The sequence below is a fragment of the Halichoeres trimaculatus genome, unplaced genomic scaffold, assembly GCF_033239565.1.
Source record: "Halichoeres trimaculatus isolate MK-OKI-2021-1 unplaced genomic scaffold, fHalTri1.1 fHalTri1_scaffold_19, whole genome shotgun sequence".
Lineage (NCBI taxonomy): Eukaryota > Metazoa > Chordata > Actinopteri > Labriformes > Labridae > Halichoeres > Halichoeres trimaculatus.
The window spans coordinates 16,191,434-16,206,404 of record NW_027437197.1 but is presented as its reverse complement, the minus strand read 5'-3'; the positions used below and the strand labels follow the sequence as shown (position 1 = coordinate 16,206,404).

At 42.8% G+C, this 14,971-nt stretch overlaps 1 protein-coding gene across 1 annotated transcript; it reads right to left on the bottom strand.

Annotated features, from left to right (window-relative positions):
• Positions 1-176: 176 nt before the first annotated feature.
• On the bottom strand, positions 177-14,847 carry inpp4aa (inositol polyphosphate-4-phosphatase type I Aa). Its single transcript, XM_074695242.1, has 24 exons — positions 14,709-14,847; positions 10,166-10,390; positions 10,028-10,072; positions 9,648-9,766; positions 9,451-9,567; positions 9,243-9,322; positions 9,026-9,143; positions 7,165-7,255; positions 6,889-7,036; positions 6,137-6,267; positions 5,940-6,044; positions 5,727-5,835; positions 5,615-5,632; positions 5,333-5,528; positions 4,734-5,015; positions 4,485-4,632; positions 4,197-4,229; positions 3,531-3,703; positions 3,318-3,441; positions 2,941-3,208; positions 2,678-2,775; positions 2,479-2,591; positions 2,234-2,388; positions 177-1,695 (listed from the first exon to the last, which is right to left on the bottom strand). The coding sequence occupies exons 2-24, from the start codon at positions 10,263-10,265 to the stop codon at positions 1,563-1,565; spliced, it is 2,904 nt and encodes a 967-aa protein (XP_074551343.1). The 5' UTR covers positions 10,266-10,390; positions 14,709-14,847; the 3' UTR covers positions 177-1,562.
• Between the last annotated feature and the right edge of the window lie 124 nt (positions 14,848-14,971).

The following is a 14,971-nucleotide window of genomic DNA, read 5'->3' as shown; positions in this document are numbered from 1 at the left end:
TATGAAAAATGGAGGCACAGTAAATTATGACTTCGAACTCAGGGTTTCCTCATTCCCTTACACAAATTTAATCAAACTGTCTAGGAGAGAATGCCAATGTTGAAATAATTATTATGGAAATTCTAGATATAACAAACTACTATTCTTCAAATGAGCTCACACAGACTTATTTGGCATTGAAAAAACCTTTATTCACCTGGTTTTATTTCATACCTCAGTCAGAGTGCAGGTGTCTCCCACACTTTCACATCTAACATTTGTGCATGTAAAACTGATCAGGGCATAACTTACTTGGTAACAATGGATAAAACTCTAACAGCATTTGGCAACAGCAGCCATATCAACATAAATAAATACCTGTAAGCAAAATAACATTTTAAAATAAAATCCACTGTCTCTGTAAGTTCTGTACAGTAAGGTTCACTGGAGTACAGTGCTGGTACACTGACAACAGAAGACGTGTTGATGATGCTTGGTAGAATAATGCAATATGCATCATTTCATTGATTTCCTCAACAGTATACAGTTGCAATAGTATAAAGCTATAGTGTATTTCAAACAACATGCAGTTTAAATTAATAAAGTTTTTAATCCAGTTGCATGTCAGAGTTCTTCATAATACTACTGGGTGCTGTGAAACCCAAATCTGAAGGGCTAAAGTGCTGCATATAACCTGGAGAAAAGTGTTAAATATCTGCAAACGTGTACGAATAATTGAAGAATTGAATGCACCATCTCTGCAGCCTATCAATGCTTCCAGCAGAGCATCAGGATCCCCTCAGAGATCACTTTAGATGAGACATCATGTTACAAATGACAGTCATGTCAGATATGTTCTTCTTAAACGTCTGTGCTTGTTGTTGAGAGTGAGATTATGTGGACTATAAGTGAGTCTAAAGAGGAAGATGGAGAGACAGTGGAAGGGCAACAAACAACAGGCTTTAAATAAAACAGAAAAAAAGTGCTTTGAGTCTGACAGCTGTTATTCAGCAGAGCAGTTCAGGTCCAGAGAAACATCTCGACAGGCAAAGAAAGGATCCAGTCGTCAAAGCTACACAAGACAAAGGACATAAAGATTTGTCTGGTGTTGCTTAAGGCCGGCAGTATTCAGTGTTTTTGTTTTACTGTCAAGAAATCAAAAGAAATGATAAATGCTGTCCTCCTACATATACAAACTGAACAAGCAGTGAGGACAAACAGCCGTGTCCTTGTGTCTCTATAAAGGTTGTGGTTACACATCTGATTTCAAGGGAAAACATCTTATAGTGACTCATTTTGCTTCCTCGTGCTACAACAGCCAACAGTGTGGTCTGCACAGTGGCTTTAATGCAACACAGAGAGCCACTTTAATACCGTTTGGCTGCGAGGATTGTGTGATATGAGTTCTACATAAGGTGGGGGAACTGCTATAAAACGATCTACAGTAGCACTGGCACTTGGACATCTTAACAGTGACTAAGCACAAAACAAAGGGGTTGTTTCTTTCCAGTTTGTGTTGGTATTTTTCTTTGTGTGGTGCTGTCATTAGTATCCCCTTCAGTCTTTTGGTTCCTGTAGTCTGCTTAGGTCTCAACCTTCCCATACGTTCCCTCTGGAGGGCGGTACTGTTTGGGGAAGGCTTTGAGCTGGAGAGCATTAAAGGCATATTTACGACATCCCACGTTCTTCATGGTGTTCTCTCTCCTGCAGCCCTCACTGTGGAAAAAAAGTATATTACACATTCATTCATTAGTTTTCTTCATAAAATTTTAGCAAACTTTTAGTGTAGGCTGACTGTGCAGCTAGTGCCAACAAGTGTGAATGTGCTACAACTGTCCAAAACACTTCAATAAAGTGAAACAAGCTGCTAAAAGTGGCAAGCCAATAAATACAACTAAGGAACTATAATTTGTTTTAAAAAAGCATGCTGTTAAAAACTGAAAAACCTTGAGGAAAAACAATCACTCAAAATATATTTAGCAAACTCCTGCACCTTAGGCACCCCCTACTGGTCAGGAGCACCCCTTTCCAGTTTCCTGTGTTTGTGTATTTGCAGTGTGATGCATGTGATTTGATCTTATTTCCATTGGTAGCAGTAGTAGTAGTCCATTTGAATTGTTAAACTGTCTTTCACTTTGAATTTTCAGATGAAGAACACATTTGCAGCCCCTTTTGTTGTGATTTGAAATATTTGGGCCTATGCATCACATCTGCCCCAGTTGGTAGTAATATTTGTATGATGTCATCTGCTGACCTGCGCATACAGTCCAAGGCCTGGTAGAAGACCTGTGGGGCGAGGGCGTGCTCTTGCTGCAGTATCTGACACTGCTCCAGAGTCAAAGACATGGCGGTGCGGTCCTTGGCGCTCTTACAGCTGGTGAAGCGCACTCCGTTCAGGCGGCGACAAGCCTTCAAGATTTTCAGAAAGAGTTAAATTAGCCCAGAGAGGGATGAGGGGTTTGGATTTAGGAGCCACACTGTAAAGAAACGAGAAGCTACCTCAGCCGCTTGCCAAAGAACCTCCACGTTCTTGCTCTTCTTGGCGTTCACGTTCTGGCTCAGCTGTTTGAGCAGATCAGGCAGACTGGTGGTGCTGCGAGAGCGGGGCAGGCCTGAGGAAAGGGTGGGGGGAGGATGGAGGAGTTAAATCTGAGGTTAAGAAACAAGTTCCTCCACAGAAAAACGTATATTAACTCACAATCCTCTGGCAGGACTTCTTTGAACTGGTCATAGTAGGAGTTAAGGCGGGTCATGCTCTCCATGTTGATCACATCTTGTAGGGACGTGTCTCCAAACCTGGACACAGATGTAGGATTAGATCCAAGTTTAAACACACCTTTACAAGCATTGTCTTTGACTTTAGAGATTTTTTTGGACTTATCTAAAAACTTAACATTTTTGCAAATAAGTATTTTCATCTATCTTTTGTCAATTGCTTTTTCCTACGGCTCAGAGACTCACTTTTCTGCCAAAGTCTGCTGCTCATTGATCCCCACATTGAAGAGAACCGGCTGCACACGCAGCAGCATCCCGTTCTGGATCTCTCTGGGCAGCGTGTCAAACATCACTCCAGGCATCGGGACCCTGACGTTAAAGCCGTTTCTGTTCCCTGTGATCACCGGCAGCATGTCTGGGCTGAAACCCGAGGTGGCCTGTGTGACTTTAAAGGTGACGTTTCTCAGATCCATGACACCAACACTCATGTCCTCCAACATGGCCAGCTCCTCTCCTTCAGGAAACAAGAAGATAAACAGGATTCCACAATGTTTAACAATTTCTGCCAAATCTAAGCTCTTGGAAACCCTAGGTCTTTCAATCTTTTTACACACACAACTCACCATAAGTGCTGAGCAGGCTCTCATACTGCACCAGCAGGCCGATGGTGTGCAGCTGCCTGAGGAAGCCCGAGTCACACAGACAGTTCCTCAGCTTGATGACGAAGCCGCAAATCAGCGCCGTCAGCTGGAAAGCACCACATCAAACAGTCATGTTGTTAACTCTGCAAACTGTGTAACTCTCATTTCTATGGCAGACAGAATGCCTGCACTGACCGTCTGACAGAAGACGACGTCGCGGCGGTACTGCATGGTGAGGCTCATGGCGATGGTAGGGGCGCAGTCCTGCATCAGCAGAAACACCATGGACTTCTTGGCTTTGTCGCTCATCAGAGTGGCACAGTCTGTCAGCGTGGTGAGGAGTGGGTACAGGGCTTCACTCCACTCCACTGTGGACACAGTGGTGGGTTAACACACTTGGTTACATGCATGTAACAGGTATGAGACTTTTTATTATAGAGTAAACTGCAATAACACGCTCAAACTTTAAAAAACATCATCATGTATGTGCACCATTTCCTCTCTTCATATCACAGCATACAGCTGTCTTCAACCCCGATAATTTAAAATGTTTTCAGGGTGTTTGCATGAAAATAAAAGTCTAGTTTCCTCCTTTTAAAACATAAACTTTCTTAAAGTAACCCCAAAGACCAAGGTTGATAAATTCACAGGAACTGGTTCTTTATTTAAGCTTTAATCATGAATTTAAATCTGGTTTGCACCAGAATAAACTCGATATTATTAAGTAAAAGTTGTTTTACAGTTTCCTTTTTTTATCCTGTGCAATAATCTTGTAGAATGTGTTTATTTCCTCATACTGTAGAGGAGTATTTTTCCTGTTTAATCCCTCATCTAGTCTTAAGGAAGATTTATCGCTCTCACCTGGGGATGCCTTTTCCACTTCTGGGCTGCTGTCTGTAGATAAGAGGAAACAAAAGATATGTAGAGCAAAAACCTTTTACCATTTAATTTGAGATCATCAAGACACAAAGAAGCAGTAAATATATTGAGAAGACAGAGCCGACAATTGATAAACTGCATGTGAAGGCTCAAAGACGACTGGTAAAGGGATGAGGATGATGGATGGATGGAGAGGTTAATGGAAGATAAAGTGTCATACTACTTTTTTAACACATCATAGAGTGTGTGTGTGTGTGTGTGTGTTTGTACCTTTCTTAGTGTTACTCGGCTCCTCTGTGGCGAGCTCGAAAACGTCCTCTGAGCTGCTGTCGCTCTGCAGTTTGTCTCTCTGCAGCAAACTGTTCGCCCTCTGAATTACACACTCCAGACTCTTATCCACATTCAGCCAAACTTTGTCCTGCACACACACACAGACACACAGACACACACAAGCTTCACATAATCAGGATTTCCAAAACACAAACAAAGAAATGAATGAAGCACATGAACTCTCCTTACCCACTCCTCCTCGTGCAGCTCTGCCTGCATGGAGGCGCGCTTGCTTCTGCTCCCATCACTGACATCCGTAGGAGAGATACGACGTGAAGGCGAGGTGGCAGAGCGAGACGGGGAGGTGGGGTTGCGGGAGGGGGAGCGTGACGGGGAACGAGAGGAGGGTGAGAGGGAGGAGGAGGAGGGAGACGGGGTGCTCTGCTGGGGGATTTCTGGGCGGGCGGCTGCCAGCGCGAGGATGGCTGTGGAGAGGAGCTTGGAGTCACAGACGGTCACTAGCTGACGAGTCTGCAGGAGGAGGAAAGGAGACAAGAGCGTGAAGAACTGTACATGATGCACAACAGTGGTGCAAAAATAACCTCCTGCTCTGTGCTTCAGAGTTTCTGTGACTCAGAGGTTTGCTGATGCTGCTGTCTGTCTCCTCTTTAATCTGCCATACAGAGTTACATTCGCCCTTTATTTGACTACGCTCCACCACTATTACTGACTTTGAAGACATTTTTAGCTCACAAGGACAGCTCCTTGTTTTATCCAGGAAATAAGAGCCGAGATAAGACGTGGAGATTGTCGAGGAATCAGTGAAAGCTGAGCTCCTCCTCTCTCACCTTCTCTGTCAGGATGGCCAGCGTCCTCTCCAGGGCGTTGGCCGAGCGCTCCTTCGCAGCTCGAGACAGACGCTCTGTGTAGTAACACACTTGTGTTTTAAGAGTGTTTATCTGAGCGATCAGCTCCTTTGCTTTCACCACATCCTGAGGCTGGTACGCCATTCCTTTAAGGCCTGAGCTGCCAGAGCTTTGAGAGCTGGAGAAGAAATAAAAATAAGTGTCATATAAAAAACATGAGAGGAAAAAAAACAAGAAGTGTCAGATACAGCACGTTGAACTCACCTTTCCTCTCCGTGAGAGCTGGTTGAGTTACATGAAATAAAAAAACAGATTGATAAATCACCAGGCATGAATAAGTGGAAAAATAATTATTTTGGTAGTTTTCTCTACTCACTGTTTTCGAGCTTCTTCCAGCTTGTGCAGCATTTTCCTGAGGCCACAGCCTTTAAAGCCTTGATGATGCGCCGCAGGAGCACCAATGGTCACAACGTCGTATGTCCGGTCTAAAAATAAAAATAAAGAAAAGCACACAAAAAAGAATGAATACGTCTATTGAATACATGTATATATGTATATATGTTGTGTGTGTGTGTGTAAAGATACTGACCATAGCCAGTCTCTCCCTGTACTCTCATCCTCTGAATGTGCAGGTTTGTTGGAATAAACTCCAACTTCCTCTCAGCTTTTAAGGTACTAGACTTAAAGGACGGACCTGGGAGGAAACAGAGAGGAAAAATGTTTTGTTTTTAGACACAGCAGGGTGTTAATAGAGTGATATTTTTATGAATAGCTTGTGTTTGTAACCTTTGTATTCATGCAGGTCACTGATGGTCTCCTGGTAGGTGAGGATGATGGTCTGGTACTGAGCGATGATCTGCCTCCGCAGGTTCTCCCAGCACGCAGACAGCTCACCCAGCTCCTCCAGCTCACACACCCTGCACACACACACACACACACACACACACACACACACACACACACACACACACACACACACACACACATTTACAGTAAAGACAAGCTGCTGATGCCTAATGACCTCACAGCTTCCTGTAAATCATGGTCTGAAACACCCACATTACAAGAAGCGATCTGAACAAACGGTAACAGTGGGAGTTTGCGTCCTTTGATTTCTTGGACATAATGTTGAGGATACATAAGAATGATTAAAGAAAACATATTATCTCTCCAGAAGATGCATATTCCTCCTATAAACTGGCACAAATATCTGCTTAATGAGGTCAAGACAAAATGAAGGCATCCAAGAAGACAACATCCATCTTTGGTTAAACACTTGTTTGCAATCTGTGAAGAAACACAGAGCTGCAGCCAACTTCAGACTCATCAAGTCTGACGCTGATTGAGTCATGTGTTTGTTTGTCTCTGGGAGGTTGGGATGGGTCCAAAAAACATTATCATGTAACAAACTGAATATTCTTACATAATGTTAGGGATAAAATGTGACTTGAAATGAACCAGGCTCGAGTACCGAAGAGCTGTAGTTCATTCCTGCCCGTTTTCTAACACCCTGCTCCCTCCTGGTCTGAGTCTTTTACCTGACAGCGTCCTCCTCCAGCAGCAGCTTCACAAACTGTCGAGGGATGTGTAGTGACAGCGCACTCTCTGCCATTTGCTCCAGGATCCGGAGGTGGTTCCCGTCTGTGGTGGGGAAGCGGTACGTTCTCGACATGACGCCCCCGAACACTGAAACAGGAGCAAAACACCGCGTCAGAGCCGTGAATCACCATTACACGGTCAGCCGTCCGGATGTCACCTGCGGTTAAAGTCGCACTCCCGGGAAGTTTATTTCCAGTCACAACAGACACACTCACCAGCTTTCAGCAGAGGGTCTTTACACAGGGAGGAGGACTTGGATTTGATGCCCATGGACTCAGTCAGGCTGGCGTCAACAGGGAGAACCATCTGACACAAACAAAGAAACAGAAATTCACCACAGAAAAACAACAAATGCTGAAAAAGAGTTTGAGTTCTGCAATCTTTTTGAATATCACACATCAAATTATTTATTTTAGGGCATCAGTTTGGGTTTGATTCTGACCAGCGACCTTTGACAAATGTGACGCCCTCTCTTTCTAACACTATCCACTGTCCCATCCTCTCATCAAAAACATCTTAAAGTTCAAAAACTTCCAGAAAAGTATTTTATTTGTTTCCTGTTTTATTTTGACGTTCTTGCTTCCTGTGAGTCTGGTTTAGTTTCATCTCTTGTCTTGGTTGCACTCATTGGTTTCAACCGTATCTCTTCTAGTACCTGTGTTAGATTCACCCTCTGTCTTTTTAGGCCATGTCTACATGTAGCTGGGTATTTAGGAAACCACACATATTTTTATGCATTTAGGCCTGTCTTCATCACAAAACTGCAGCTATACGTCATTAAAAACAATGTTTTCAGAAAACTCTGGCCAAAGTAGAGATTTGGAAAACTCTGGTGTCATGGTTTCGTATGGACCCCGGTAATTGGAGTTTTCAGTTCACAAACGTCACAGCTGAATGATGGGGGCTCATTCTGATTGGCTGGCCCGGGTTTAACATCTGTAAAAAAAACACTGCCCATTATGGATTTGGCATGCCATGAGCTGCACTTGTTTGTGGATTTGCCCACTGTGCGTGGACAAAAGTATTTAAAGGGGACATATCATGCTTGTTTCTCCTTTTCACTATGCCAGACTAGGATGCCTGTAAAGCATTTTTGCCCTCAGTACAAGTCATTTAGTTCCTTCATTGCCCCACAATAGCGTTCTCAATATCCTTATTTTAGGCCATTCTGAAGATCTTGTTGAAACGCGCCGTTTCGAGAATGACCTCCAGTAACCTCGCAACATCACAGCCCTTTGTGCTCTGATTGGTCAGTTCTATCAGAGGGGCGGAGGGGGTAGAGCCAGGGGGCGGTTTTTGCAGCATGGCAGTATTTACAAAATGGCCACATTGAATGGAGTAGACTGGGCGAGTTTGCTGTTTGCCAAAACTTCATCGTAAGGCATTGATAGCACTAATAAAATGGCAGAGTGTAGGATACGTCCTTTTGTATTGGACCCCGAGTCAGACCCGGACGGTTCTGCAGCTCAGGAGGAAGAAAATCCACCTCGACACAGATCATCTCAGGACGCTTCAGTGTGGTGAGTCAAACCAGTACTGTAACATGTATAGTTTATACGTTTATACTCGGCTCTTGGTGGGTGAATCCCTCGGTGGCGGTTGTGTGACTAACTGACATCACAGAGGAGCTGCTTTATCAGATTACTCCAATAAAAAGAAAGGATCCTCGTGTCGTCACGAAGGTCAAAATCTCGCGGCCAACTGGCAATGACCTATTTTCAGAGGCATCAAATCTCGTTCTAGGATATCAGAAAAAATACAATATCTCATTTTTTGAAAATTCAGGGGGTGAAAGGTCTTGTTTTCAAATTTATTATATTATATGTAAGTATTAAATCAGGGATCAGCATATGTCCCCTTTAAAAAAATGAAGAGGGGGGATATTTGTTTTTGAAAATACCCGGCTACGTGTGGACAAGGCCAGCTGTGTTTCTTTAGTTCTTGGTCAGTCTGTCTCATAAAGACCAGAATCTGGTCCTCTGCCTCTTGAGTCTGTATGTTGAGTAGAATTTGGAAGTAGAAATTCAGACTCAGACTCTTTTCATTTTCATCCTGAAGCTCTCCCAGATCACTCACCCTTCCGTTCACAGTGTCTCCTCTCTGTAATCTGGCCACAGGAGCCCTCTGCTCCCTCTTCTCCTCAATCTGCCAGGCGATGACGGTGATGTTCCCCACGCGCTCGTTCTCCGCCGACCTGATCCACGATGACAACTGATGAGTTAAACCTCTCAAAGACAAAATACACCATACAGTAAGACGCGCGTTGACTGTCTCTCACATGTGTGTGTGTTACCTGAGCGTCAGGTGCAGCCTGTGATGTTTGTCTTGCAGCAGCTCTTTCACAGGAAACATGGACGAACCAAGCATGTACATCTGTCACATAAAAACAGGATTTAGAGGATTTCCACAGATGGATTTAGCATATAAGACTTCGCTCCCTCCCTCAGGGGACATCTAAGGACAAGTCTAAGGACAAGTCTGACTCTTGTGTTTGTGCTCACCGTGCCCTGTGAGCGGTCTTTAACATCGTACACAGACAGCTTGACCTGAGTCTGCTGAGTGATCATGGAGTCCTGGAAGAAGGCGATGCTGCTCAGGAAGATGGGGTTACTGGTGCCCTGAAGAGACAAAAACGGAGATGAAAACAATCTCCAGAGAAGGCAGGAAGAGAAGGGAGGGGGAGGGAATCCACGTGTACCTCTATGATCTCAGTTTGAGCGTGCTTGGTCCAGAAGGCCTGAGGCGGGGTGGTGCAGCTGACGGCGACGAAGCTGGTTGGTTTACGGTCCAGGGAGGGAGTCACCAGCTCGCTACAGGCTGCAGTGACATAAAAACAGGAGAGGAGATTACAAACCGTGGGATTTAATAGTACACTAGGCACTAATCCCTGACTGTGGAGGGGCTGTAATACAGTAGTTTGGTCATTACAGTTGTTCACATTCATGATTTAAGGCTGAACAAGGGATGAAAATGAGAGAAAGACACATGATGCATCACAGTTCATCCCACTGTTCATCTTTTTTACCATCAGTGATTATACATAGTTTGATCTGTGCATCTGTCTCTGTCTCTTCTTACCCACGCTGAACTCCAACACCGGCTCATCTGGATCCTGACTGTTTCCTGCGAGATAAAGAGGAAGCCCAGTTTTTCTCCTCTTTCTTTTTCATCATCAGTGAAGCAAAAGCGTTACCATAGCTGCTGTTACTTAGTTACCTGAGAGAGCCAGCCCCATCATCTCAGCCGAGAGATCAAAGGTGTTGGCCCGGTAGACTGACCAAGGCCGATGGCGGGGGCTGCGCTCCTTCCCGGACATGGTGACTTCAGGGCAGGGCTGAGCGGTGAAGCGTTGATCAGACTCCGAATGTAAACTCTTCTAAGATGATTGCTTTATCAGGAGTGTTTGATCCAGGAGCAGTCAGACGTTTGTCAGAGAGGAAGCTGAGAGAAAGAGAAGAGAACAACAAAGTGATCATCTTTTTATTCCTCATATTCTGCGGCAGCTAAGCTCAAAAACCTGCGTGTAATCGCAGCATTCAGCCGTGAATACACAGCGTTGAAGCAATGAATCACTCATAGAAGTATCCCTATAAGAGGATTTGTAGTGTCTCACAGTGCTTCTCTTCTTTCCTTTAAAAAGGTGTTAATAAAGTCAGTGCAAACATTCAGAGAAGTGTGACTTTTCACACAGCTGCAGGATGTGAAACACTAGCAGATTGAATCTGTTGCTTTTTTTACTTTCTCCCTGTTTTCTTTATCATTGACTAATCCTTAACATCAAATATAGACGCACAGAGACAGCTGAGAATACTTTTCAAAAGGAGGACAGAAGGACAAAAAATGACGTCTGGATTGCTTGTGTTGGGCTGCTCATGTTGTTACCATGCTTACTCTGCAGCTGCCAAAATTCTGTGCAACAGTGAGAGGGCAGGAAGCGGCGGCCGTGCCAAGTGTGGCATGTAGTGGATTCATGGAGGAGACAGATCGAGCAAGCTGTCAGTGCGTTGATTCAAAGCACAAATATGATTAACGGAGAGAGGCTGTCGGGATAGAAATAGACACATGAAAAGGTGAAAGGAAGGAAATGTAAAGGTTGAAGGGAGGAGAAAGTGAGCATATGACTAATCTAAGGATGTGTCTGTAACTGTAGGTTTGTGTACATCCTGTGTGAGTGTGTGTAGCTGTACGTTGATACTCTGAGTGCTGTGCATTCATGTGTTCAGACTTCTGCAATAGAGGTCTATTTTTATACGTGAATCAGTTTTGACGTCATACGCCACTTGTAAGTGAATACGCTCTTTAAGTGACACACACGTGCATGCATGCTTACGTTAAAGAGGGGGTATTAAATCTTTCCAATATAAAACAATAACGCTGGACGTTCATACTAAACAAGTGCAGATTTTCAACTTCTACGAGATCTGCATGAGACACTTTTGAGGGGCAAACACCGAAGTCAGCACATAGCTCTCACCCCTGACAGGCCTCTAGAGGATTGGCCAATCACAGAGTAGGAGGATTGTGGAGCAGGAAGCCTTAAAGGGGCAGCAGATTAAGTGAAGCCTTATAGACAGGGGTTCTTTAAAACACCAGTAAGAGAAAAATGGAGATTTTATTAGCTTTAAAAAATGTATATAAATAATAAAGAGGCACCAAAGGCTCCGTAAAAAAGCTAACAAGTAGCACAATACCCCCTCTTTAATTTTTTTTAGTTGATGCATTTAGAGGCAGAGCTTAGGTCCCCTGTACACAAGCTTCTCACTGAAAATAACTCCTCTCCGTGTCCCCCAAATGTACGATAACTCAGAAAACACACACACACGTGACAAAAAAAATCATCACAGTGACACAGAGGAAATCCAAAATGTGACATTACGGCGTTAAGCTTTGCCTCATTAAGTTGCGAGGGCGTTGTTGTCAGTGGGAGCTGTCTATAACGTGCTGTAGTCTACACATCCAGGGGCACAGCATGGAGCTCTTTGAAACACTCAGCGGATCTAATGCAGAGCCACAGGGAGCCATGATCATCACCATCATCACCACTGCATCTGTCTGAGGCAACACGCTCCAAGGGGAAAGAAATACTGCTGAGACAATTCATCGATTAACACGTTTATCAGAGGGTGAAGTTCTGATTAGAAACAACTTGATGGTTGTTAAATCCTCACTATGCTGCTTCTGTAGCCTCAGAAAAAGGATTTAAACCATTATCTGATTTCAAACACAGTGGATTAACTTTGTGAACAAAAAGCAGATCCATAAAGCGATTTGTTGTTTAGTTCATTAATGATGATTAGCACTTGTAGGGAGTCCAGCTGTTATGGCTCTTAAGCCTCTTCACATCAGCAGTCTGCAGCTGTGAGGCAAAGCTGGTCGTGCAGTGAGTTGTTTCAGTAGTTTTATGGATTTAAGTGATGAACACAAACAGTCTGATGCTGTTAGGAATCCAAGCTGTTTGTGAAGATTCAGGTGATCCTTGTGCACATGGTCCTCTGGGGAGGTCTGGAAGCTAAAATGACCCAGTTAGTCCGGCTGGCTGCCAGCACACAGCTGGCCCCCTGCAGATGCTGTCACTACCGGCTGCACTGCAGAGTTTTGCTCCCACACGTCTTTTCTCTTAAATCACCACCTCCTCACAGTGTTTAATCTCACATCTCATATCTTTATTTCCTGCTCCGTCATCAACCCTTTCCCCAGATCTTTCCAGTGCGTCTATACAACCTCGCTGATCCTCTCAGTTTCAGTGTATTGATCCTGATTCAGTCCAGAGCTGAGCAGCTCAGATCTGACGTCCCTCGAGTCTAATTCACAATCCTTAACTTGATGCAGTAACCATGGACACGTGGACGGCTGACTCCATCCAAAGTAACTGCTTTCTGATCTGATTCGATTATAGAGGAGGAGAAAATGCAGAGCTGTTGTTTCCTATAGTAAGAAAATCTACTCCTACAAAAAAAGGTTGCTCATTAACATTAACTCGTGCTAATATTTCTGCACTAATAGGGGAAACAAGTGTGTAAAACACCAAAGCCCAAGAAAATTTTCCCTAAATATCAGGTGTATCATATTTGACAATATTATATGGTATCATAAGGGTCGCCCTTGTAAAAGAGATGTTGATCTCAATGGGTCATTTATCTGGTTAAATAAAGGTTAAATATGGTATCTCAAAGTATTGTTTTGTATCATTAAGTATTGTTTTGTAAAGCATTGTATCTAAAAGTATCATATAATGTGTATGTTGATGTTAAGTATTGTATCATATTGCAAAGTGAAGTATCATCAAGTATTGTTCTGTCATATTGTATCTGAAAATACCACAGTTTTAAGTGTCATATCTGACAATATCATATTGTATTGCTATTTGAAGCGTCACAAGGTTAAGTATGGTATCGTATCGTAAAATATTGTAATGTAAAATATGGTATTATGTCGTGAAGTATTGCTATGTTGAGTATCCCAATGTAAATATCAGTTTAAGTTAAGTACCTTAAAGAATAGTATTGTAAGATATTGTACTGAAAAATATCATTAAGCATTGTATCATTCAGTATCATATCTAATGTGTCTTGTCACATCATACTGTGAAGTATTGTACTGTAAATTACTGTTCTGTAAAGTATTGTTAAGTTTTGTTGTAAATCATAAAATTGTATCTTAAGTATACTGTGAAGTACTAAAGCATAGATTATTGGATCATATTGTATCATATGATTTTATGTAGTATAGTATCATAAAGTAAAGCATCATATCATTAAGTATCTTGTCGTACAGTGTTGTATTACAAATTGTCATATCAAAATGTAACAAACTGGACAATCATGTGGTGATGTTTTATAAAATATGGTGTAACGTCTTGTCTTGGAGAGTAATACCATATCACATCATATGGTATTGTACTGTATTATAATACTGTGTGGTATCATAGCCTGCCTACTGTATCACATCAAAATGATGCTACACATAAAAATACTGAGTGGTAGCCTTGTGTCTTTTTAATCTTCTTTCATTTTTCTTCACATTTGTATGAAAACCTTTACACATACAGAAGCAGTTATTGAACAATTAGACACCCTGGGGTGAACCAGCACATTTTAGTCCCTTAAAGTGAAAACAATGATTCAACAGATCCAATCTTTCACGCTCTGTTGGGAGCATCTGCGTGGCCAGAGCATGGCGTGACACGTTTCTCATGAGCATTACAACAGATTTTAGTTGTAATAGGTCTAAAAGATAAAAGAGGGGGGAAAAAAACACAAATGTTGAACAATATTCTCCATAATCCTGAACCAACACTGCCCTGAACCTGCACGAAATTGGGTGTCATCCAGCCTGTTTACAAAGCTGGAATCAAGGGGTAAAAACACAGGAACACACAAAAGCTAAAGCTGTGTATCTATTTATGGCAACATATTGTAAATATGTTGTGATGTACACAGTGTGGATGCTATTTTTTCCACTGTCACACGGACAATAACAAATATTGCGTCATGATATCTGCTGATGCTCATTCAGTGATGCTGCTGCATGATGCTGCAGGATGTTCAACCCGATCAGCTCCATTAAAACACGTTATGTATTAAAATTAAACACATAAATACGCGCATGAGTCCTTGCTAAGGGCGGTACATACGAGTATTCTGATCCCACTATGAGATGCTGGTCTCATTTGAGGGGTTGCATCCGAACACACGCCCTGTTTACATGACACATGACATGACAAATGAGGAAAAACAAGCGAAATACAACAATTTCATACCTTTAAGAGAAATGTGAAGGTTTCTGTTCATGTTGATGCGCATCCTGCTTCCATACTCGACGATGTCTGCAGTCAAGACTCGCCCTGGCTCCCTCTGACACATCGAGACGTAATTCCTCTTTTGGATGCAGTACCTCCTGCATCCGAAGAGAGTGCTAATGGTCAACACACAGTTCATAATGCACATTGGAAAAAAAACGAGGAAAGGATAAAAATATGTTTATACATATGCAAAGCTTATGAATTCAATTTCACACATAAAT

What these genes read in the sequence shown, in the direction of transcription:
- inpp4aa (XM_074695242.1), bottom strand. Translation starts at nt 10,265, where the DNA reads ATGTCCGGGAAGGAGCGCAGCCCCCGCCATCGGCCTTGGTCAGTCTAC. An exon ending in GGTGTTGGAGTTCAGCGTGG is followed by an intron (nt 9,767 to 10,027) that starts GTAAGAAGAGAC and finishes ATGTCACTGCAG; the next exon opens with CCTGTAGCGAGCTGGTGACT. An exon ending in GAGACACTGTGAACGGAAGG is followed by an intron (nt 7,256 to 9,025) that starts GTGAGTGATCTG and finishes TGTTTGTGTCAG; the next exon opens with ATGGTTCTCCCTGTTGACGC.